We start from the raw sequence: 24872 nt of genomic DNA, 5'->3' as shown, positions 1-24872 counted from the left end.
AAACAGGGTTCTCAGACAAGGAGTGATGGGGGAAAACTCTAAATGGAGGCTAGAGAAGGCCAGATGGAAGTTGTGAGTTGTGGCCAGAGGAGCTGGGACAGGCAGCGATATTCAGGTGGAGGGAACAGCAAGGAGAAGTGAGTTTTGTTTTTTTTTTTTTTTTTGAGATGGAGTCTCTGTCGCCCCGGTTGGAGTGGAATGGCGTGATCCTGGCTCATTGCAACCTCCACCTCCCGGGATCAAGTGATTCTCCTGCCTCAGCCTCCTGAGTAGGTGGGATTACAGGCACGCACCACCACGCCCAGCTAATTTTTATATTTTTAGTTGAGAGTGGGTTTCACCATGTTGGTCAGGCTGGTCTCAAACTCCTGACCTCATGATCCCCCCACCTGAGCCTCCCAAAGTGCTGGAATTACAGGTGTGAGCCACAGTGCCTGGCTTGTGAGATTCAAATTCAAAGAACTAAAGCCCTCTAGGCCTAGGACAGAGGGAGGGTTGGGGAGGGAAGTATGGAATAAGTCTGGGAGCATGGTCAATGTCCCTGCCTCTCTCTGAACCTGAGTTCCCTCAACTGTAAAGTGGGATGATAAGAGTCCTGGGGGGTGCTTCAAGGAGATGCCATGTGCAAAGGGCCTGGCCTGCTCAAGTTCACTTTTTTTTTTTTTTTTGAGATGGAGTCTTGCTCTGTTGCCCAGGCTGGAGTACAGTGGTGAGAACTCGGCTCACTGCAACTTCTGCCTCTAGGGTTTAAGTGATTCAACTGCCTCAGCCTCCTGAGTAGCTGGGAGTATAGGTCTGTGCCACCAGGCCTGGCTAATTTTTTGTATTTTTATTAGAGATGGGATTTCTTCACGTTGGCGAGGCTGGTCTCGAACTCATGACCTCAGGTGACCCACCTGCCTTGGCCTCCCAAAGTGCTGGGATTACAGGCGTGCGCCCAGCCCCAACGAGTTCTTAGAGCAAGCCCTGCCCTCGGGGCTGCAGATACAGAATTTACAAGATGCCAACATCAGAGTGGGAAAGAGAGGCATGGAGTCCTGCAAAACAAAGACATTTCTGGTCCAGGCATGGTGGCTCATGCCTGTAATCCCAGCACTTTGGGAGGCCAAGGCGGGTGGATCACAAGGTCAGGCATTCGAGTTCCGCCTGGCCAACATTATGAAACCCAGTCTCTACTAAAAATACAAACAACAAAAAAAATTAGCCAGGCGTGGTGCTGCACACCTGTAATCCCAGCTACTCAGGAGGCTGAGGCAAGAGAATCACTTGAGCTTGGGAGGTGGAGGTTGTGGTGAGTCAAGACGGTGCCACTGCACTCCAGCCTGGGTGACAGAGTGAGGCTTAGTCTCAAAAAACAAAAAAAAAACAAAAAAAACCTTTCGAAGAAGTGCTGGCACTTTGATGATGGGATCAAAGGTCTTGGGGGCCAGGGCAACTGTCCCGTGTGCAGGCGGGGGACACTGCTTCTTGTTCACACCTACAACCAAGGAGTTATGTCAAGCTCATAATTCCTTGTGGCAGGGTTAAAGGGCAAATCTCAGCCCTGCCTCAGGACTGGGCGTTCTCCAAGGGCAAAGGCCGGGTTCATTCATTTCTATGCCTGCCCCAGCCTCAGGCCAGTGCCCGGAAGAAAGCAGGTCCCCAGCTCCACCATTGTTTTCTAGGTCTCAGAACAGAGGCTACAGACCCCGGCTGGGGCCCCTTCAGGTCCACCAAAGTGATCAGTGTGGACTTTACAGCATCTCGCATTTTCCTTTATGGACTCACGACCAACATTCGACAACAGGGACCTTCCACATCAAAACTCCCAGCTTCTCTTAAAAACCGATTGACTTGGCAACGCAGAGCCTGCACGTCCCCATGGCAACAGCTGCGTGAACGCTTCCTGAGCTTTTATTGAGCCCCAGCACTGTTCTCCACACTCTGCACGGATGAACTCATCTTCCGGAATGTTCCAGGCATTAGCATCCCGATGCTTTGCAGAGCGATCGGGGAGCTGCAACAGGGTCACACGACGTAGGTGGTGGAGGCAAGGCTGAAGCCCAGGCAACTCCACTCCCTGGGCCCCTATTTTTTAATTTTTAATTTTATTATAGCGATGAGGGCCAGGCACAGTGGCTCACACCTGTAATCCCAACACTTTGGGAGGCCAACATGGGCAGATCACTCGAGGTCAGGAGTTCAAGATCAGGCTGGCCAACATGGTGAAAACCCGTCTCTACTAAAATACAAAAATTAGCCTGGCATGATGGTAGGTGCCTGTAATCCCAGCTACTCAGGAGGCTGAGGCAGGAGAATTGCCTGAACCTGGGAGGTAGAGGTTTGCAGTCAGCCAAGATCTCACCACTACACTCCAGCCTGGGCAATAGAGCCAGACTCCCTCTCAAAGAAAAAAAAAACTAGCCAGGCATGGTGGCACAAGCCTGTAATCCCAGATACTCGAGAGGCTGATGCAGGAAAATCTCTTGAACCCAGGAGGCGGAGGTTGCAGTGAGCAGAGATTGCACCACTGCACTCCAGCCTGGGTGACAGAGCAAGACTCTGTCTCAAAAAATAAAACAAAAAAGAAACGGGGTCTTGCTATGTTGCCCAGGCTGATCCTGAACTCCTGGCCTCAAGCTCCCACTTCCCAGAGTGCTGGGACTACAGGTGTGAGCAACCACACCCAGCCACCAAGGCCCCAATTTTAATTCCTCTACTGTGCAACTGACTTTGCCAGGGTCATTCCTACAGGCATTTGAGTCTGCAGGCCCTGCCTTAGGGTCTATCCAGAGGTTCCTAGTAGCACAGCACCCCTGGAGCCTGAAACACAGACCACGCCAAGCCCCACCTGGGCCCCTCAGCTGGATCACATGTCTTTGTTCGCTGCATTTTGGCAGAGCGGGTCTGGCTTGAGGATGGATTCCCAGGATGGAGATCTCCATGCACAAGGACACGATGTACAGGACATGTGTGGTGGCTCCCCTTACGATTCCCATTGTCCGGTATACTCCAGACACCATGGGTCAACCCACTGAAATCCACAGGAAGCCAAGGTTGGACACAATCTCAGCCTTCCAGGGAGACTCTCGCTCCTATTTTTTTTTTTTTTTTTTGAGACGGAGTTTCGCTCTTGTTACCCAGGCTGGAGTACAATGGCGCGATCTCGGCTCACCGCAACCTCTGCCTCCTGGGTTCAGGCAATTCTCCTGCCTCAGCCTCCCGAGTAGCTGGGACTACAGGCATGTGCCACCATGCCCAGCTAATTTTTTTGTATTTTTACTAGAGACGGGGTTTCACTGTGTTGACCAGGATGGTCTCGATCTCTTGACCTCGTGATCCACCCTCCTCGGCCTCCCAAAGTGCTGGGATTACAGGCGTGAGCCACCGCGCCCGGCCTCTTGCTCCTATTTTATAGATGGGGAAACCAAGGCCCAAGGAGGAATGGTTGCCTCCTCCTGGTTTTTTTTTTGTTTGTTGTCGTTATTTTTTGAGATGGAGTCTCGCTCTGTCACCAGGCTGGAATGCAGTGGTGCAATCTTGGCTCACTGCAACCACCACCTCCCAGGTTCAAGCAATTCTCCTGCCTCAGCTTCCCCAGTAGCTGGGATTACAGGCGTGCACCACCACACCTGGCTAATCTTTTGTATTTTTAGTAGAGATGGGATTTTAGCTGGGTGTGGTGGCTCACAGCTATAATTCCAGCACTTTGGGAGGCCAAGGTGGGTGGATCACTTGAGTTCAGGACTTTGAGACCAGCCTGGCCAACATGGTGAAACCCCGTGTCTACTAAAAATACAAAAATTAGCCAGGCTTGGTGGCGGTCGCCTGTAGTCCCGGCAACTCTGGAGGCTGAGACAGGAGAATCACTTGAACCCAGGAGGAGGAGGTTGCAGTGAGCTGAGATTGCGCCGCTGCACTCCAGCCTGGATGGCAGAGCCAGACTCTGTCTCAAAAAAAAAAAAAAAAAAAAAAAAAAGATCTGTCATCCAAGCTGGAGTGTAGTAACAGGATCATGACTTACTGAAGCCTTGAACTCCGGGGCTCAAGCCTCCTGCCTCAGCCTCTTGGATAGCTGGGACCACAGGCTACCTCTGTTTTTCTTTCTGATGCTAAAGTGGTCACCTCTTGGGCCAAGAGGAGCACTTTCACGTTGATGCTGATATCCATTTGTGTTGAATGCTTTTTGCTTTCTGGTACAAGACTTTAAACTCTCTCTTTTTTTTTGAGACAGAATTTTGCTCTTGTTGCTCAGGCTGGAGTGCAGTGCCCCGATCTCAGCTCACTGCAACCTCTGCCTCCCAGGCTCAAGCGATTCTCCTGCCTCAGCCTCCCCAGCTGGGACTACAGGCGTGTGCCACCACGCCCGGCTAATTTTTGTATTTTTAATGGAGGCTGGGTTTAACCATGTTGGTCAGGCTGGTCTCGAACTCCTGACCTCAGGTGATCCACCTATCTCGGCCTCCCAAAGTGCTTGGATTACAAGCGTGAGCCACTTCGTCTGGACTAAACTCCCACTTTTTACATTTCTTGCTCAGTCCTGGAATGGGCCGTTTCTTCAAGAAACCCTCTTTTCATGGTGCAAAATTTGGGTTCAGAGAATACTCATTGCTATCAGGTTGCCATCATTTCTGGGTCTTCCCAGCATACAGAGCTAAGAAGCACATACTCTTGAAAAAGAAAAAGAAATCACAAGTTCATCATGGTATTTCACGTTCACATGTGACACTTACAGTATTATTCCTTCCCTTTTCTCTTTCCCTAAAAATTTTGGTTCCTAATACCACTAACATATTCATTTGCATCATACCATTAAATACCAAATAGCTTCAAAACAATATACCAAATATCACTATGTACCCTATACACATATACAATTATTGGTTCAAAACAATAAATAACATTAGCCAAGGAAGCTTAGGATTTCTTTACAGCTTTCATTTTCCTTTACTATTATTATTTTTGTTTAGTTTTTTTTTTTTAGACGGAGTCTTGCCCTGTTGTCCAGGCTAAAGTGCAGTAGCACAATCTCAGCTCACTGCAAACTTTGCTCCCAGGTTCAAGCAATTTCTGGCTAATTTTTGTATTTTTAGTAGAGATGGGATTTCACCACGTTGGCCAGGCCAGTCTCAAACTCTTGACCTCAGGTGATCTGCCCACCTTGGCCTCCCAAAGTGCTGGGATTACAGTCGTGAGCCACCATGCCTGGCCTCATTCTCCTTTATTTTTATTTTCAATAATTTTTTTTTTTTGAGACAGAGTTTCGCCTTTGTTGCCCAGGCTGGAGTGCAATATCGTGATCTCAGCTCACCGCAACCTCTGCCTCCTGGGTTCAAGTTATTCTCCTGCCTCAGCCTCCCAAGTAGCTGAGATTACAGGTGTGTACCATCATGCCCGGCTAATTTTGTATTTTTAGTAGAGACAGGGTTTCTCCATGTTGGTCAGGCTGGTCTCAAACTCCCGACCTCAGGTGATCCAGCCACCTCAGCCTCTCAAAGTGCTGGGATTACAGGCATGAGCCACTGTGCCCAGCCCTCATTTTCCTTTAATATGTAGGCCCTTTGTATCTACGGGAGATTGGTTTCAGGACCTGTCTCAGATACAAAAATCCATGGAAGCTCAAGTTCCTGATATAAAATAACATAGTAGCACCTGGGTATGGTGATCACACCTGTAATCCCAGCACTTGTGGAAGGCCAAGGTGAGAGGACCGCTTGAACCCAGGAGTTTGAGGCCAGCCTGGGCAACGTAGTGAGGCCTCATCTCTAAAAAACTTACATTTACCTTTTTTTTTTTATTTTTTATTTTTTATAAAGATGGGGTTTCACTATGTTGGTCAGGCTGGTCTTGAACTCCCGACCTCAGGTGATCCGCCCGCCTTGGCCTCCAAAGTGCTTGGATTACAAGTGTGAGCTACCACGCCCAGCCTAAAAACTTACAAAGAGTTAAATAATAAAATAGCATAGTATTTGTATAGAACCTATGATCACCCTCCCATATAATGTAAATCATCTCTAGATTATTCTAATACCTAAAACAATTAAATGTTATGTAAATAGTTGTTATGCTGTATTGTTTAGGGAATAATGATGAGGAAAAAATTCTGGGCTAGGAGAGATGGCCCACGTCTGTGGTCCCAGCCACTCAGGAGGGTGAAGTGAGATCGCTTTGAGCCCGGGAGTTCAAGGCTGCAGTGAGCTATGATTGCACCACTGCACTCCAGTCTGGGGGACAGAGCAAGACCTTGTCTCAAAGAAATAAAAAAAGAATTTTATTTTGGACATTATGAGGTGTGGGAAAAACACAGACCCTGTCTCAAAAAAAGTCTGTACCTGTTCAATAGAGGCAAAGGGTTTTCCAAATTTCCCCTCCCCTCCCCTCCCTTCATCTCCCCTCCCTTCCCCTCCCCTCCCCACCTCCTCTTTACCTTACTTTTCTTTTTTTTTTTGCGACAGAGTTTCACTCTTGTTGCCCAGGCTGGAGTGCAATGGTGCAATCTCAGCTCACTGGAACCTCCACCTTGGGTTCAAGTGATTCTCCTGCCTCATTCACACAATGCAATACTACACAGCTGTAAAAAAGGAAAAAGGAAGATCTTAACTCTGATGTGAGATCTTCTGGATATATAGCAAAGTTAAAAAAAAAAAGAGGGGCCAGGTGCAGTGGCTCATGCCTGTAATCCCAGCACTTTGGGAGGCCAATGCGGTGGACCACTTGAGGCCAGGAGTTCCAGACCAGCCTGGCCAAAATGGTGAAACCCCATCTCTACCAAAAATACAAAAATCAGCCGGGTATGTAGCATGCACCTGTAATCCCAGCTACTCAGGAGGCTGAGGCAGGAGAATCACTTGAACCCTGGGAGCAGAGTTTGTAGTGAGCTGAGATCGTGCCACTGCACTCCAGCCTGGGCAACAAAGCAAGACTGTCTCAAAAAAAAAAAATAAAACAAATTAAAGAAAAAAAAACTTTGCAAGTCATTTCACCTTTTTGCTAGTATCCTTGAAATAGATTAGTAGTGGAATTGCTGGATTAAAGAGAAATGCATAGATAATTTTGCTAGCTGTCCCTAAATTCCTCTTCATTTTACATTTACAGTGAGACCTACAGAACATGCTGCCAAACTTTTAAATTTTTGTCAACCTGTGTAGGTGAGAAGCGGTATTTCAGTGTGGTTGTAATGAGCATTTCTCTGGCTACAAATGAGGTTTTAATATATTTTCCAAAGTTTGAGGGCCAACCTGGGTACAGGGGCACATACCTATAGTCCCAGCTAATCAGGAGGCTGAGGTGGGAGATCGCTTGAGCCCAAGAGTTCAGGGCTGCAGCGAGCTATGATCTTGCCACTGCACTCCAGCCCAGGCAACAGAGTGAGACTCTGTCTCTAAAAATAGAAAAAGCTTAAAGGCTGTTTTGTTGTCTTCTTCATTAAAATCTTATCTTTTTTGCTTTTTTTCTTCTTTTCTTACAGGTTTTTTTTTTTTTTTTTTTTGTTTTGTTTTGAGACAGAGTTTCGCTCTTGATACCCAGGCTGGAGTGCAATGGCGCGATCTCGGCTCACCGCAACCTCCGCCTCCCGGGTTCAGGCAATTCTCCTGCCTCAGCCTCCTGAGTAGCTGGGATTACAGGTACGCGCCACCGTGCCCAGCTAATTTTTTGTATTAGTAGAGACGGGGTTTCACCATGTTGACCAGGATGGTCTCGATCTCTTGACCTCGTGATCCACCCGCCTCGGCCTCCCAAAGTGCTGGGATTACAGGCTTGAGCCACCGCGCCCGGCCTTCTTACAGGTTTTTGGCAGTCTCACTCTGTTGCCCAGGCTGGAGTGCAGTGGCATGATCACTGCTCACTGCAACCTCCGCCTCCCAGGTTCAAGTGATTCTCCTGCCTCAGCCTCCAGAGTAGCTGGGATTACAGACATGTGCCACCATGCCTGGCTGAGTTTTGTGTTTTCAGTAGAGTTGAGGTTACACCATATTGGCCAGGCTGGTCTTGAACTCCTGGGCTCAAGTGATCCACCCACGTCAGTCTCCCAAAGTGCTAGGATTACAGGCATGAACCACCACACCTGGCCTCCTCGATTTTTAAAAGCTCTTTATATATGAGAGATATTAGCCCTTTGTCTATGATACAGGTTGCCAATGGTTTTTCCCAGTTCTTCAATTATCTTTTGATTTTGCTTATTGTGTCTTTTGCCATGCAGAATTTGTTCTTAGAATGTTCATCTCATTGGCTGGGCACGGTTGCTCACGCCTGTAATTCTAGCACTTTGGGAGGCTGAGGCAGGTGGATCACTAGGTCAGGAGTTCAAGAGCAGCCTGGCCAAGATGTTGAAACCCTGTCTCTACTGAAAATACAAAAATTGGCCGGGAGAAGTGGCAGTCACCTGTAATCCCAGCTACTCGGGAGGCTGATGCAGGCAAATTGCTTGAACCCAGGGGCGGAGCTTGCAGTGAGCCAAGATCACGCCACTGCTCTCCAGCCTGGGGGACAGAGTGAGACTCCATCTCAAAAATAAAAAAAATAAAATATTTGTCTTGGGCCGGGCGCGGTGGCTCACGCCTGTAATCCCAGCACTCTGGGAGGCCGAAGTGGGTGGATTACGAGGTCAAGAAATCGAGACCATCTTGGTCAACATGGTGAAACCCCGTCTCTAGTAAAAATACAAAAAATTAGCTAGGCATGGTGGCACGTGCCTGTAATCCCAGCTACTCAGGAGGCTGAGGCAGGAGAATTGCCTGAACCCAGGAGGCAGAGGTTGCGGTGAGCCGAGATTGCGCCATTGCACTCCAGCCTGGGTAACAAGAGCAAAACTCCGTCTCAAAAAAAAAAAAAAAAAAAAGTGTCTCATTTATCAAGCTTGTCTGTTATTGCTTCTGCATTTTGAGACATTTTTTCTACTCCCAGATTATCAAGAAATCCATCCATCATCTTTTTTTTTTTTTTTAGACAGGGTTTCACCATGTTGGCCAGGCTGGTCTTGAACTCCTGACCTCAGATGATCCACCCGCCTCAGCCTCCCAAAGTGCTGAGATTACAAGCGTGAGCCACCACACCCAGCCCATCCATGGTTTCTTCTAGTTATTGCATATAAATATATTTGGAGACGTTGTCTTGCTCTGTCGCCCAGACTGGAGTGCAGCGGCATGATCTCTACTCACTGCAGCCTCTGCCTCCTGGGGGTGCAAGAGATTCTTTTGCCTCAGCTTCCTGAGTAGCTGGGACTACAGGCACATGCCACCATGCCCGGCTTATTTTTTTGTATTTTTAGTAGGGATGGGTTTTCACCGTGTTAGCCAGTATGGTCTCTATCTCCTGATCTTGGGATCTGCCTGCCTCGGCCTCCCAAAGTGCTGAAATTACAGGCATGAGCCACCGCACCCAGCCTGTATGGTTTTATTTCTCACATTGTATACCTCTCATCTATTTAGGACTTATCCTCGTTTTTGAAACGAGGGAGGGAGCCAATTTTATCTTTTTTCAAATTGCTGTCTAGTTGTCTCAACATCATTTAAAAGTCCATCCTCAACTGGGTGTGGTGGCTCATGCCTGTAATCCCAACACTTTTGGAGGCTGAGGCGGGCAGATGATGAGGTCAAGAGTTTGAGACCAGCCTGGCCAACATGGCAAAATCCCATCTCTACTAAAAACACAAAAATTAGCTGGGTGTGGTGGCAGGTGCCTGTAATCCCAGCTACTTGTAAAGCTGTGGCAATAGAATCGCTTGAACCAGGAGGTGGATGTTGCAGTGAGCTGAGATCTCGCCACTGCACTCCAGCCTTGGTGACAGAACAAGACTCTGTTCCAAGAAAAATAAATAAATAAAAGGAGGAAAAAAGTATCAGAACCATATTTGCTTGCAGCGTGCAAGCCTCACATAGCTTCTGAAGGAGACACAGTAACAGGTACTCAGCTGCCTCCAGGGAGGGTGACCCTGGGTGGCTGGAGATGGCAAGGAGATGATTCACTCTGTGAATATCCTGTCCTCTCTCTCCAAAAACTAAATACATAAAACTTGAACTAGAAAAATAAAACAAGGTCAGGTGCGGTGGCTCATGCCTGTAATCACAGCACTCTGGGAGGCTGAACCTGGAGGATCACCTGAGGTCAGGAGTTCGAGACCAGCCTGACCAACATGGCGAAACCGTGTCTCTACTAAATTAGTTGGGCATAGTGCATGCCTGTAATCCCAGCTACTTGGGAGGCTGAGACAGGAGAATCGCTTCAACCTGGGAGGCGGAGGTTGCAGTGAGCTGAGATTGCACCATTGCACTCCAGCCTGTGTGACAGAGTGAGACTCTGTCTCAGGGAAAAAAAAAAAGCCGGACGAGGTGGCTCACGCCTGTAATCCCAGCACTTTCGGAGGCCAAGGCAGTGGATCTCCTGCGGTCAGGAGTTTGAGACCAGCCTGGCCAAAATGGCAAAACCCTGTCTCTACTAAAGATAAACAAAACAACAACAACAAAACAACAACATACCAGGGTGGCTTATTTGATACCTGTCCATGTAATACTAGATAACCTGGTTTCTGGGGGAGCCGGGGTTCTGGGGCCACCGTGCCAGGTCCCTCCTCACCCGGCCCCCTTGTTTGGGTTCCTGGGTGAGCCAGGCCCCCAGAGTGGTCATGTTTGACCGCTCCATGGAGATCGTCGTCTGGCAAGTGCTGCTCTGGGGCCAGGTGGAGCACGGGGCAGACAACTTGGAGCTGGCTCTCCGCCAGCATCTAGAGACGCACCACACCTTGCGTGAGCCAGTCTTGACCGTCTACCAGCAGAATGACCTGCTCCGAAACATAGGTGCCCCCCGCTTCTGGCTTATGCACCTCAACCCCAAGGGAACAAGTCTGGCCTCAAGAGCCCCGGGTTACCTGGGGCTGGTCTTTGCTTTCCCACCAGGTAACCTGGAGATTCCATTTCCTCAGGAAATGCCCTGAGGAACCAGCCTCGGCTCATGTGAGCAGGCAATGGGACACTGGTGAGGACTCTCTGCGCACCCTCACATAGCAATCAGTAACACAAACATTCCTGACTCACTTCCCCACCTCCCTTCACTTGCATAGCTCTGAAATTTTCCCAGACTCTGAGCGGGAGAGGGTGATATCCCTGCCATGGGACCCAAACCTGACCCCTGCAGTTCCCCCTTCTCTAGATCCTGGCAGAGGAAGCACCGGAGAACATCTTCGCCAAGTGCTGCTCGGTCATTGAGAGTCTGCAGTGAGACGGAGGGGCTGGGGGTGGCCGTTGCCCCTGAACTGGGACCATGCAGGCTGTGGGAGGGGTGCGTGCCTAGGAGGTGAGACCTCCAGCAAGCAGACCAATGACCCCCATGATTCCTGAGCAACAGCTTCCCCCTCCTAGGTCCATTTCCCTACCAGGCAGGTTGGCCAGGGGCCACCAAGGAACACGCCTGCTAGGGCAGGTGCCTGGCACATTTGGGTGGGTGGGGGCGGTGGTTATGAACAGCCCCCTCTAGAGGTCACAGCTGTTACTGGCTCCTGCTGGGGCTGTCAGCGGGCCGTTGAGCACAGGACATGTGTGATAAAGCCTAAATTTTTTTTTTTTTAAATAAAGATGGGGTTTCACCACGTTGGTCAGGTTGGTCTTGAACTCCCGACCTCAGGTGATCCACCCACCTTGGCCTCCAAAGTGCTTGGATTACAGGTGTGAGCCAAAAGGCTGAGTTTTAACACTAGCATTCAGCCACAACCTCAGATCCTGCAGCTGCACTGGGGGCCCCAAGATGCTCGCCCCTGGGCCAAACAGCTCGAGTTGCCCCTCGGTGCCTTCTCCCACCTCCCATTTGGTCCAGTCATCCAGCAAGCATTGGCAAGGGCCTGGCTCCTACCTCAGGGCTCTGAATCTCAACAAGCCAGAGGACCTCCTGTAGCAACAGTGCGTCCATGGGAACACCTGTCCCTGAGGACCTCCTGAGTGCTTTACTCCCCAGATCCTGGAGGGAAACTGGGTGGGGAAGTAGTGCCGGCCTCCCCTTCCCACATCAGAAAGGGAAACGTCTTGGGGGACCACAGCCCACTCTCCTCGGCTGAAACTTGCTCCTCTTCAACTTGTTTCCTCTCGCAAACACAACTGCGGCCGGCATCATCTTTTTTTTTAAACAAAAAGCACTTTATTTAACAAAAAAAAAAAAGGGGGAGGGGGCAGCATTAGGAAAGCACATTGCGCCTGAAGAAAACTATTTTCTCCTATATTTGTTTCCTTAAAAAAAAAAAAACACAAAGTTTGTAATTTTCAATCACCATTATCAGGCTTTTTAAACAACATCTATAAAGAACAAACATCTGCTTCAAAACTACGGGGAGGGAGAGAGGGAGGGAGGGAGCGGGGGAAGAGACAGACAGCACCCGCAGACGGGGAGGTTTTGTTATCATTTATTTGTGAAGTTAAAAACGAGCGATAAAAAGTAAAAACTGCCATACAATTTTTTTTGTTGTTCTCATTTTGTTTTCAGTTTCAATCTCCTCTTGAGCAGATGAAAAGACAACAGACCAGTCCTGGGAGGGGGCGGGCAGGGCTGAGGGAGCTGAGCCAGGGCAGGAGGAGAGGAGGGGAGAGAGGAGAGGACAGGAGAGGAGAGGAGGGCACTCGGCTGCTGGGGGAAAGGGGTCCTGCAATACAACACCTGGTCCAAGGAATGTTCCACCTCTAACTAGAAAAAAGAAATAGCAAGAGTGACTGTTTTTTTCCTTTTTAAAAGTTTATTTTAAAAACAAGAAGAGGGCCGAGGGTGGGAGAAAATGAATTGCTTTATCCTCAGAGAGGCAGGTTCAGGAAGGCTGGGGGGTGAAGAATAGAGACTTTTTAATATATATATATATAATTTTTTAAGTTCTGCTTTGTTCTTTGTGTTTTTTAATTTTAAAGGTTTTTTTTTTTTGGCAGAGATTTAGATCTCGCTATCTTCTCTGGCTGGCTCAACATGAAGGATCCCAATTTTGAAAGAAAAGGCATGTCAGACACAGAACGGGCGAGAGAGCGAGGGACCGGCACGCCCCCAAGCCCCCCCACCCCGCGTGCCGCGAGGGCTCCCTGATACTCCCCCTGGCAGCCATCGCTCTCTCGCCAAACAAAACAGAAGCCCCCAAACAGAACAAAATGGAAAAAAAAAATAAAGATTTTTCACAGATGAAGAAGTTCACATTCATTCGATTCATTGAGCCTGCGGAGAGGGAAGAGATAGGAATCGGTCACTACGGGGAGGGGAGGGTGGGAGACTAGGGGGCAGAAGAGAGGAGGGGCTGGAACACCAAGGGGGGGGGCCAGGAAGGCCCCTCCCAAACCTGCGCTGGCTCAGGCTGGAAGGACGTGCTTGTTAACTGTCTAGCCAGGTGCTGGCAGGACTCGCTGAAGTCACGCTGCTCCCTGATGGAGAAGGAGGGACAGAGCAGGAAGAGAGGAGCGGGCCGCAGAGGGTGGAGGCGCTAGGGTCGGAGGGGAGCTGCCCTGTCTCCGGAGGGCAGCAGCTCCCGGCACAGCACAACAACATGAACAATCCAGAGATCACGGTGTCCCCACAACACCCCTGTGAGGTAGGTTGGAAGGTGGCAACGATCTTCACGCCCACTTCACAGACAAGCCCGGGACACAGGCAAGCGCGAGCGCATGGGAGGCCTAGCCCGGCGGGGTAGGGGCCTGGGCCACTTCCCAAGTCCCCACCAGTCCCTGCCAGAGCCGGGCCGCCTGCAACAGTCACTTGGACACGGGAAAAAAGATCATGGGTTTAAAAAATAAAAGAATAAAAAGAACAAAAACCAAAAAAGTGATGCAGAGAAGGGGAAAAAATAGACGTTTTCTTCCCAAGTGGCCAGATTGTGAGCGAGGTGGCGGCCGGGCCGGTGCCCACCGTCCGTGCTGTCTGCCTGCCCCCCAACTCCCCAGCAGTTCAGAAGTCCCGCCTGCGAGTCTCAGCGCTCCCCAGCATCACGACAGCGGCACACAGGAACAAGCAGCCGGCGCAGGGAGGCCTCTTCGTTTAACCTCTGGACCCAGCGAATGCTTCCCTGGCGGTGCGTGGGGACTCCCGGAGACCTCCGGCCACACGGCCCCCGCAGCAGGCATCAAGGGCACACCCCGCAGGGGAAGGGGTTTCCGGCGCTACCCACTAAGGCAGGATGGACGGTGGCCGGGGGTTGGAAGGAGAAAGGAGGAGGAGGAGGGTGGCAATTCCCACTTGCCTGCTGCTGTCCCTGCTGTGTGGGTGGTGGCTGGGGGCCGCCAGGACCTGGGGTCTGTCCGTAGTAAGCGGCCTGCTGTCTGTAATATTCCGCCCAGGCGGCACTGTAGTCTGGCTGGGAGCCTGGGGGAGCTCCTGGACCCCCTCCAGTGGCCACTTGCGCTGTGGGTGGGCAGAGCCAGGTGAGAGGCTGTAGTTGAGGGCTGTCCCCCCCTCTGTCCCCGCAGAGCGGCCACTCACCCTGCTTCTTGTAGTACTCCTCCCAGGCCTTCGTGTAGTCCTGCTGCGGGGGTGCTCCGGGCTGTTGGGGCTGCTGGCCTGTGGGGGCAATGAGACAGGTCAGAATCCACTACCCTGGCAGAGCTGGAGCCCCCCGCCGCCCTGCAGACTCACCGATCTTTTTGTAATACTCTTCCCAGGCCTTAGTGTAGTCCGACTGGCCGGTGGGTGGGGGCTGAGGGGGCTCACCCTGAGCGGGTGGGGCCGCGGGGGCCGGCGCAGGGCCAGGGACGGGGCCTGGGGGCTGCTGGTAGTAGTGTGAGTAGTAGGCGGCCCACGCGGCGTTGGGGTCCGCGGCCGCTGCAGCTGCTTTGCCTGCAGAAGGAAGGGATACCCCAGGTTAGACTCGGGCACAGAGCAGGGCCCACCCTCCCCAGGTGGCCCATCACTTACTTGGGTCATGAGGAGCAGGCGGTTGCCACTGGGGGTAAGTATTGCCCCAGCCCTGGGGTGGGTACTGGTGAGGAGGGGGCCCCCCGGCACTGCAGGAGAGAAGGGATGTGTGAGCAGCAGTGCGGGGGTGGCCGAAGCCCACCCACCTGGGACAGACATGTCTTTGAGTAGGGAGGGGCCAGAGACCCAGACCACCAGGCTCAACAAGGCAGCAGGGAAAGGCCTAGATGAGAAGCAACATGAAGGACGTGCAGTGTCGGCTCGAGCACATGAAACAAGCCCCCAGACTTCCAGGTATGCGGAGAGATGCTGAAAGGGGCGTGTGCTTTACCAGTTGACAGGAGAGAGCCTGCTGACGGTGTCCACAAAAGCAAACTGGACGAGGCCCCCCAACCTGCACCTCTAGGGAGGTGGCACTTCTTGCCAGCTCAGTGACCCCCCCAATCCTAAAGCCCAGGAGGCAGAGAGGGATACTCACTGCGGGGGAGCCCCGGGTGGCCCCTGGTTGAAGGGTCCAGGGTTGAAGGGCCCCATTGGGCCAGCAGGGCCTGGGCCCCCTGGGCCTGGTCCAACTGGGCAAAGAGGACCCTGGAGGGAAGGAGAGTGGCCAAGGTGAGTGGGCTAGGATCCAGGCTGTGAGCCCAAGCCCCCAGAGCCCTCCCCAGCCCACCTCGATCTTCTCCTCGATAAGCTGCTTGGCATGGTCGATCTGCTGGGGCGAACCCCGGATGATAAACAACTTGAAGTTGGGGTCCCCGTTGGGTGGCAGCTGCCGGGAGATCTCCACGAAGGCTCCCGTCTGCTGGTTTATGGCTTTCACGTTCTCGCCACCTGGGTTGAAATGCAGAAGGTGAAGGTGGCCTGTGGTGGTGGCCCAGGGGAGAGGGGGCAAGGGACAGGGTGCAGGGGGCCACGCTCACCTCGGCCGATGACCAGACCACACTTGTGAGTGGGGATGGAGAAGGTCATCTCCCCGCCAGGGGGGCCCCAGTTGCCTTGGCCTCTTCCTCGGCCTCGGCCCCCTGGGGGCATGCCTGGACCCCCTGGAGGACCTGGGGGACCACTCTGAAAGACAAGGGGAAGATGAAGAGGATGAGCCCTGGAAACCGGTCTGGCCATGGCACTGCCCTAGGGGCCCTGCCATCATCCCCAACAGCACCCAGGGCCACCTACTCTGAGGCTCTGGAGGAGATCGTTGATGATCCGGGCTGCGTGCTCGCACCTGTCTGGGGGCCCCATTATATGAGCAATCTTCTCGGGCCCTGTCCCGTCGTCTGCGGCCAGCACCGAGAGAGCAGAGAGACAAGTTTAAAAGAGCCCACCCCTAGAGCCCTGCAACACCGCCTCTCCAGGGCAGACACCAAGCCGGTATGAGATCTCAGACATGTAGCGCTGCTCCCAGCTTCCACCCATTCAGGAATTGACGGGGAGGCGGTCCACATTCCCAGAGAAGGAAACCCACGGCCAAGCCAGGAGGTGGCTCAGGCTTCTTCCAGCACCCGGCACCCCCAGCACCGTGAGATTTTACAGAACAATAAACCTGAAAACTAGAGAAGCCCTTCTCCCCACGGCAGGCTGCTCAGAGACTGGCTGAGAGCTGGCAAGAGCCCAGAGCTGAGGTAGAGTGACCTGACCCAGCCTGTGGGGTGCCTGGACTGTCTTGTCAGGATGGGCTTCAACGTGGGGGGGAGGAAGAAAAGCTACGATAGGGACATCCCCCCAGACTTGGAAAGCCCATGTCACCCTCTCATGCGGCCATCCCAGAAGAAAGGGACTGGGCATGTTCTGATGGCTGGACTAGGAGCAACAAGGCGCTCTAAGGAGACCACCTGACTGACCACGGTGCCCAGCTTCCTCAGAGCCTGCCTCCCCAAGGGGGCTGCTGGCTAGGGGAAGGGTGGGCCAGGCCCTGACCTTGCTTGAACTGTATCCTCACGCCAGCGTCATTCTGGATCTTCTTGATCATCTCTCCACTCCGGCCAATGACCACGCCAACAGAATGCCTGGGCACCGGCACCTGGGGAGGGTGGTGGCTGGGGTAGCTCAGCCTGCAGCTCTGCTGCCCTCTGCTGTCCACTGGCCATGAGAAGCCACTCACCCCGGCCCCTCCCTCCATGGGGGGTGGGGGGGTGGGTAAAGTTGGGGCTCACACTCACATCGATGCCCCCGCCAATCCGAGATCCATATTCATTCCGGTCCCCAAAGCCGCCTTGGTCACGTTCCCGGAGGATGTCCATCACCATCTCACAGGCTTGCTGCAAACACATAGGTGGTAGCCCCCACAGGTGAGCCCTCAGCTAGGGACCCATGAACCCTGGCTGAGCCCAGCACAGCACCCCCTACTGAGCTCTCCACCTGCCACTTTAATGTGCAGGCACTACCAGCAGCCCTGTTTCCAGGTAAGAAAGCGGAAGGTCAGAGGTGAGGCCGCTGGCTCACACACACACACTGGGAGAAGGTTCAGGGCCGCCCTCCGAGCCAGCGCACTTGTAAGTCTCACCATGTTACAACCATGCACATACCTCTCTGGCCAAATGCAGACCCCCAGGCCACTGGGCCTGCCAACCTGTCCACGCTACTCTGGAACCCTCCGACCACCACAGAGCATGCTCACCTGCACTTTATATGGATCCCCAATGATCCGGAGAGGTTTGTCCACGTTTGTATTCTGAGATCCATCCTGAATTAAGATCATCTTCACTCCAGCACGTTCCTTTACAACCAAGGTTAACCATTAGCTGGGCTCTCCCAGGACTTCCTGGGCTGCTGTGGTTAGTGGTGGTGGTGGTAGAGGGAGGGGGTGGGCATGTGGATGCAGAGGAAGCCACCTGGCACTGCCCTCACCTGTAGCTGCTTAATGGTCTCCCCGCCCTTGCCGATGACCAGGCCAGCCTTGCCCGCAGGGATCATGATCTCCTGCACGGTGCCGTTCTGGCCCCCGTTGGCGTTGTCGTGGAACTGTCCTGGGGGACCCCCACGACCCCGAGACACAATGTCGTCCAGCATCATCTTCGCTTTCCTGGGAAGGGGAGGAGCGGGTGCCACCAACGGAGAAAGGTACTGGTCTGGTGGCCCACCCAGCTCAAAGGGAAAGTGATCCCAACTTGTGCAAGGATGACAAGGAAGAAGGGCCAGTTGCTGGGGCTGCTTGGGCTCCAGGTCTTAGACTGCCAGGGAATCAGACTGTTAATGTGGCTCTCTGGAGAGCAGGCAGGAGTGGAGGACATGGTGTGCGAGTCACTCCCAACTTTCAATTCAAAAGGACAGAGCGGACTTCAGCCTGCCTCCTGCATCACAATGAGAGGCCCCGTGGGGACTTACTGGACAGATTCTGGGGCTCCTGTCAAGGACACACTGCGCTCGGGTAGGCCACCGCTGTCTGGAAAGAGAAGACAGGGTCAGTGCCCTCCCTGGCCCACGGGCAGAGAAAGGCTTGCCTTGGACATCAAGAAACTTTCAGAACCACCAAGGGTCACTTCTGTCCCATTCAGCAGCCTGACAAATCAGTTTACTTCCTCTAAACACCTGGGAGGCTGCCTGATGGAAGACCAAAGTCGGGAAGCTTAAAGACCAGGAAGGGAGGCAGGACTTTTAGGGAAAAGGATGAGGTGGAGGGAGGGCAGATTCTAGAAGGTCTGGGACCTGGCCACCTCCACTACCAGTGATGACCACCAGAGCCTCTTCTACAGACAGCACATATCACACACCCAAGTGAAGCCTCAGAACCTCCGCCAAGCAGGCTTTTTGCAACTCAGGACCCTGAGAATCAAAGAGATAACTATATTGCCTGAGAGCAGATATGCAGCCAGAGCTGGGTTCTGGACCTGGGCCTGACTTCAGAGCAATGACTCTTTCCAATGCATCACCCTGCCTGGCGCAGTCTTGCTGGGTGCTCTCACTCAGGCGGCAGGGCAGTGGCTCGGAGCTCGGTGTCTGCAACCAGGCCCCTGTGTGCAGTGCTAGCCCTGCCACCTTAGTCCGTCCCCACCCATTGAAAATAGTCACAGCTGCACCCCGTGGGAAGTACTAGTGGAGTGAGATGCTGTGCTGAGCCTGGTCCGTAGTTAAGCACCAACAAGTGCCAGCTCACTTGCTGTCCACAGTCCCCGTGGAAATTAAGTAATTAAAGGGAAGTGCAAAGGGCCAAACCCCGGCCCCCATTCTGGCAGGAACCTGATGGTCTTGTACCTGGAGAAATCTGTACTTTGCAGCCTGAATCCTGTTGGATTTTGTTAATTTGTTCACCTCCTCTGCCAATGACTGGGTGGAGGAAAAAAAGAGAAAAGCAAAGCGTGATGAGGGAAGGGAGCCTGGGCCTGAGGAGACTTCGTGGCTGGGGCCCCAGCCCCTCTGACGTTCAGGAGGGCAGCAGTCATCCCAAGAGCTCCCGTCTTCTGCCCGGAGGGGACGAAGGAGGGGCAAATGAGAACAGCACACAGGAGCCCTCTCAGACCAGAGCTTCTGCGCTGTGGCAGGAGCTCACAGGACAATTCCTCCTGGGACAGAGTCCTGGGGAAGAGTGGGCCTCCCCACCCAAAGTGACCCAGACTCACTCAGGCCCACCATGCCGTCTGGGACCCTGTACTCTTCTGTCATTGAAGTCCTGTAAAGAAACACACCAAAGGTCAGTCCACAAGTGGGAAGAGAGGACAGAAGCTCTGGGAGGGCTACATGAAGCCACAGCTGCTGTAGGCCTAAGCAGAATCTGACCAGACAGGCCACAAACCCTCTTGAGACCTCAGTTACCCCATCTGTGCCCTGAGATGCTTGGTCTGGGGCAGTGTGGCCCGTGGCCTGGTGCCTTTCCATCGCTGAGACACTTTCACAGCAAGCTGAGAGTCACTCTATGCCTTTCATCTCTAAATAAGCTGGCCGTATGTCCTTTTCATCTTATTTTCCTAGTACTTTACGAAACTACTGGCCCATTAAAAAAAAAAAGAAAAGAAAAAAGAAAAACTGGCTGGGCGCGGTAGCTCACACCTGTAATCCCAGCACTTTGGGAGGCCGAGCAGGCAGATCACGAGGTCAAGAGATCAAGACCATCTTGGCTAACATGGGGAAACCCAGTCTCTACTAAAAATACAAAAATTAGCTGGACGTGGTGGTGTGTGCCTGTAGTCCCAGCTACTTGGGAGGCTGAGGCAGGAGAATTGCTTAAACATGGGAGGCTGAGGTTGCAGTGAGCCGAGATCGCACCACTGCACTCCAGCCTGGCACCTGGCGACAGAGCAAGACTTCGTCTCAAAAAAAAAAAAAAAAAAAACGACCCCTCACAACTGACCTGTATCAGGTTCACCTCAGTCCATCTGGGGGGCAAAAAGGTGGCAAAGAGCCCTGAGCTCCACAGCACTGAGTGGGATGAGCACTTGCAGAAGATGCATGAGGGAGGGAAGCAAGGCCTTCCCAGCCTCTTCTAAGAAGACACCTGTGCTGCTCAGAGTCCCCACCCCGGCGGAGAAAGCCATAGGGTGCGGAGACCATGCTGTCACCACAGTGACTGCCACGACTCTCTCCTCCCACAGCCCTACAGACAAGGGGTAAGAGGAACGGAGGCAGCTCCTCTGCCTCATTTCCATCTGAGCACTTTCTGGTCAACTGTCAATAGCCGATAAAACCTGAGAGCTGCAGCACCCAGACAGAGCCCTCCCAAAGTCAGCAAGAAAGGCCAGTCTGCTGGCCAACAGATGAGAAAGCTGTGTGGGCTCCACCATGGCTTACCTTGGGGGAGGATGGATGGGTCCAAGTTGAGAACTGATTGCTGCAGAGAGAAAACCCAAAGCAAAGACTGGCTTAGCTCCTCCTCGGGTACCTGGCACTGCCTGCCCCAGGGGCAGAGGGGGCAGAGCTTGGCACCATGGTCCCAGCCTACTCCAGTGCCTGATGTGTGCTGTGGACCCCTCCCCACAAAAGCACAGAGTACATCTGCCTCTATTTCAGGGGTCCTAGGATCCCTCAAATGTATGGGCCCCAGAATGGAAGCACCAGGGGCCTCTGTAAAGAGCTGCTACCTCCTCAGTGCTTGTATCTCCTAACTCCTGAAAAACCTCAAGCCCCTGAAGCCATGTCCGCCTGCAGACCCCCTGGACTTACAGTCTCCCTGGGAAGCCAGCTTCTTGCTCTCCGGTTGATCTGGGAAGAGAGAGGACGACAGATGCAGCACCCACCCACCCACGGCCGCCTCAAACCTGATGCTGGTGCCACATGTCCAAGGTAAATAGTCCCCTTCTATCCCCACCCTTAGAGTTGAGACAGGAGCCTAAGAGAGACCCGCCCCAGAGGGGAGCCAGACTTGACCAATGCTCAGAGTAAAAAAAAAAACCTTCAGAACACACAAAACCACCAGGCACCTGAGTCCTCCCAGCTTAGGACAGGACCTGCCCCTAGCAGGAAGGGGTGTCCAGGTTAACAGTAGAGTTGGTCAGGAGTTGATCACTGGCTACACCAGCTACTTGGGGTCACGCTGCGTGCCCCAGGGCCGGGCTAACTTCACATCAAGCGTTAGTAACTGCTCCAGGTTGCCTCAGCCTCCCAGAAGGGGAGGAATCATCTTGGGAACTTATAACTTCGACCCAGTCACAATCAATCTGCCCTCCTCTCTGCCACCTGATAGCTCAGGATGGCAGATGGAACAAAAAGAATTAACAAAGCCGGGAATGCTGAGGTTTTAAAAGACCAAACAGCAGCGACACCCACCCACTCTGAACCACACTCAAACAAAAGCACCTCTTTCTGCCCCCAGCCCTTCCTCCTCAACTAAAGGCAGCAGCAGGGAGTTACCTCCATCTTCCAACTGTCTCTTTTGGCCCCCAAAACCAAAATCAGGAGTGTTGTTATTCACTGTCGTGGCAGCATCGCCTCCAATTTTGGCTGCAATCTAGAATAAAGTAGTAAGCACAGAAGAATTACCACAAAAAACAACCCTCCATGGCGCCCAGCTCAACTTCTCAGAACATCTCCTGGTTACAAAAGCCCATCAAGTCGTGGTGTTTGGCCCTCCAATTCAGGGAAGGGTCTGTTGGTTAAGACATCCTAGGAGGAGTTTTGAACCCAGGCCTCAAGGTTCTCACCAGTTATCCGGGAATATCAAAATTCCCCTCTTCCCTTCTGCTGGGATTTGTGTCTTAATTGTGGCTAGCAGGCCGGGCGCAGTGGCTCATGCCTATAATCCCAGCACTTTGGGAGGCTGAAGCGAGAGGATCATGAGGTCAGGAGTTCGAGACCAGCTTAGCCAACATGGTAAAACCCCGTCTGTACTAAAAATACAAAAAAATCAGCTGGGCGTTGGTGGCTCAAGCCTGTACTCCCAGCTACTTGGGAGGCTGAGGCGGGAGAAGCGCTTGAACCCTGGAGGCAGAGTTGATGGTGAACCGAGATTGTGGCCACTGCACTCCAGCCTGGGCAACAGAGCAAGACTCCGTCTCACAAAAACAGACAAAAAATTGTGCCCAGCCCATAATCCACAGTGACTTGGTCCTAGGGGTTAAAGGAACAGAGGCTCGGGTGCCAAGGAGGGTCCCCAGGTCGTCTCCAGGAGCTTTCAGACACTTCCTCCTACCAGTGGCCCCAGCTCACATAACCAGTTGGTCTTTTTTTTTTTTTTTTTTAGCTCAGTTCTCCTGGGATGCTGAAGAGTTCAACTTTCTCCTACCTCCTTCACTCTCAAAATCTTTGTATCAATTTATTGAAAAAATTTGAGAAAAGTGATCACTTCAAGGTATATGAAATCCTCATCTGACCAAAACAAGACTCTCTGGATGGCTGGGCGAAGTGGCTCATGCCTGTAATTCAATCCTAGCACTCTGGGAGGCCGAGGTGGGAGGATCACTTGGAAGTCAGGAGTTCGAGACCAGTCTGGCAGACACATCGTGAAACCCCATCTCTACTAAAAATACAAAAATTAGCTGGGTGTGGTGGTGCACACTTATAATCTCAGCTACTTGGGAGGCTGAGGCAGGAAGATTACTTCAACCCAAGAGGCGGAGGCTGTGGTGAACTCAGATTGCACTAGTGCACCCCAGCCTGCGTGACAGAGACTCTGTCTCAAAAATCAAAACAAAACACCCAAAACAAGACTCTCTGGGATACAAATTACATCTCAGACATGTGAAGAGCAAATTTAAAGAAACCTCAATCCAGCAAACTTAAAATCAGAGTCTGGGTTAAAGAATCTCCCTTTCCACCAGTCTCCACAGAAAACTCTACACTGCCCTTGAGCCAAAGCTCATGGGATGCCCACAGGGGGCCTTTCCCCACCAACTGACAGCAACAGCTCCCTCCGTTCAAGCTGTCCCATAATCAAGACAGTTCCCTGGGCAATCAGACCAAATGCACGTTAGAACCCACCCAACTCCAAAGGTGAGGAAGTCAGAGACCACAGAGGGCCAGAACACAGGCGTTCACCTAACGGGACCTCCCACCTTGGGAGGAGCCAGTCTCCAGCCCCGGAGGCGCTGGGACAGCCCTGGAGCCTGTCTGTTTCCCGAAAGGCGGCAAAGTCCTCCCTTTCTACCGACCCCCACCCCTCCAAGCCATGGAGAGGCTGCAAATGGAGCTGGAGAGGTCAGTCCTAGAAGCACGTGACACTTCCTTGTTGTCATCACGCCTCAAGACACGGTGGTGGGAGACCCTCCCTCTTTCCCCCAAAGACACAGACCACGCTTTCAAGCCACGAAACCATCCAAAAGCCAGTCCCTATCCTCATCTGCCCCATCTCACCCAAGTGCTCAGCCCTAGACAGGTCCCCCATCCACTTTCCCGACTCAAGAGAAAGGACTGTCCCTCCCACCCCCACAATGTCCCTTCCTCCTAGGAAGGGGACAGAAATGGATTGAGTTGGGGACACACATCTGCCCTTTGCCCTGATATGAAAGAGACGGTAAAGACCCTCCGCCCGGTAAGGTGGACCTCTGCCACCAGGCGTGTCCTCAGACGGGGGGGTGAGGGAGTCCCAAAAGTGCGTCCCCAAGCTCCGGGGCACCTGCACATCCAGGACGGCTCCTGGTGACCCCCAGTGCGCCCCTACCTCCTGCAGGGGGGTCACCCGCAGGGAGCCCACTCGAGGAACCGCGGGAGGGCCAGGCCCCCGCCTACCGCCCACGTGACCCCGCGACGGCCCCGGCCCCCCCTCCACGACCCCGCGCGCGCGCGCGCACATGACCCCCGCCCCCTCCCCCGCCTGTGCGCGAGCGCGAGCGCGCCCCTCAGGCCTTTGGCCTCCTCACCTGGCGGGCCCGCTGCACCGCGTCGGCGAACGCGTCCTTGCGGATTCCCGGGCCGCCTCCGCCCGGCGGCTGAGAGGGGCCCCCGGCCGACCCCCCGCCCGGGCCGCCGCCGCCGGGGCCGCCGCCGCCCCGGTCCCCCGCGCCTGGCGGGCCCGGCGGAGGGCCTCCCCCGGCGCCCCCGGCTCCCCCGCCCCCGCCGGCTGGCGGCGGCGGCCCGGGCGGGGGTCCTCCCGTGCTGTAGTCCGACATGGCGCGGCGGGGCCGGGCCTGGCGCGGAGGCTGAAGCTGAGGAGGCGGCGGCGGCGGCAGCGGCTCAACGCGGGAACAAGGCCTCGCTCCACACGGCCGCAGAGCACTCTGGGAACCCAGCCGCTGGGAAGACGACGAGGGGGGAGAGGGTCGCCCCCTCCCGCCGCCGGCGTGACGGACAGCTCTCGCGGGCCAGTGGCAGGCAGCTGCCGCACCCCGGACACCAATCGCGGGCTCTGAAGGAGGTGGCCAATCGGAGTGCAGCGAGGGTCAGTGGGCGGGAGGCTCAGGGTGACCGACAGCTCTCAGAGGCAATAGTTGCGAGTAGCCGGTGCTGGGCGGGCAAATGACGGGGATCTGCGAAGGTAGGAGGCCCAATGAAGCGCGAGTTCCAGATTCGCGGGGCGGCTTCAGAATTAGATTGACGGTTCCGAAGAGTCACGTGGACTGTAAGGCAGGGCCTAGTGAAAGACTCCTTTGGACTGGCTGGGAGGGCGTTCGGTTTGATAGTCGTGGGCGCAAGCCAATGAGTGCACGTGAGGGGCGGTGCTTGTGAAGATGGGT

At 53.5% G+C, this 24872-nt stretch overlaps 1 protein-coding gene across 2 annotated transcripts; it reads right to left on the bottom strand.

The window, feature by feature from the left end:
• Positions 1–12665: 12665 nt before the first annotated feature.
• KHSRP (KH-type splicing regulatory protein) lies at positions 12666–24308 on the bottom strand. Of its 2 annotated transcripts, XM_021676800.2 has the most exons (20): positions 24060–24308; positions 21616–21712; positions 20929–20967; positions 20557–20596; positions 19392–19441; positions 19027–19098; positions 18160–18217; positions 17683–17857; positions 17453–17551; positions 16995–17093; positions 16753–16855; positions 16012–16112; positions 15759–15903; positions 15509–15669; positions 15317–15426; positions 14839–14927; positions 14560–14760; positions 14407–14484; positions 14168–14328; positions 12666–13152 (listed from the first exon to the last, which is right to left on the bottom strand). In XM_021676800.2, exons 1-20 carry the CDS (start codon positions 24306–24308, stop codon positions 13144–13146), a joined length of 2136 nt encoding a protein of 711 aa, XP_021532475.2. In that variant the 3' UTR covers positions 12666–13143. The 2 variants fall into 2 exon arrangements, with proteins under 2 accessions (XP_021532475.2, XP_021532474.2); XM_021676799.2 differs by having other exon boundaries at positions 12666–14328.
• Positions 24309–24872: the final 564 nt, after the last annotated feature.

Source organism: Aotus nancymaae, unplaced genomic scaffold (assembly GCF_030222135.1).
Source record: "Aotus nancymaae isolate 86718 unplaced genomic scaffold, 86718_ANA_hifiasm-v0.15.2.pri h1tg000028l, whole genome shotgun sequence".
NCBI lineage: Eukaryota > Metazoa > Chordata > Mammalia > Primates > Aotidae > Aotus > Aotus nancymaae.
Note: the sequence above shows the minus strand (reverse complement) of the source record. Positions and strands in the feature narration are given on the sequence as shown.

Bases quoted from the DNA above. Each gene is read 5' to 3' on its own strand.
- KHSRP (XM_021676799.2), bottom strand. From the start codon at position 24,308: ATGTCGGACTACAGCACGGGAGGACCCCCGCCCGGGCCGCCGCCGCCA. The intron at 20,597-20,928 runs GTAAGTCCAGGG...TTCTCTCTGCAG, and splicing joins GCTGGCTTCCCAGGGAGACT to CAATCAGTTCTCAACTTGGA. The intron at 15,670-15,758 runs GTGAGCGTGGCC...ATTTCAACCCAG, and splicing joins TGGTCTGGTCATCGGCCGAG to GTGGCGAGAACGTGAAAGCC.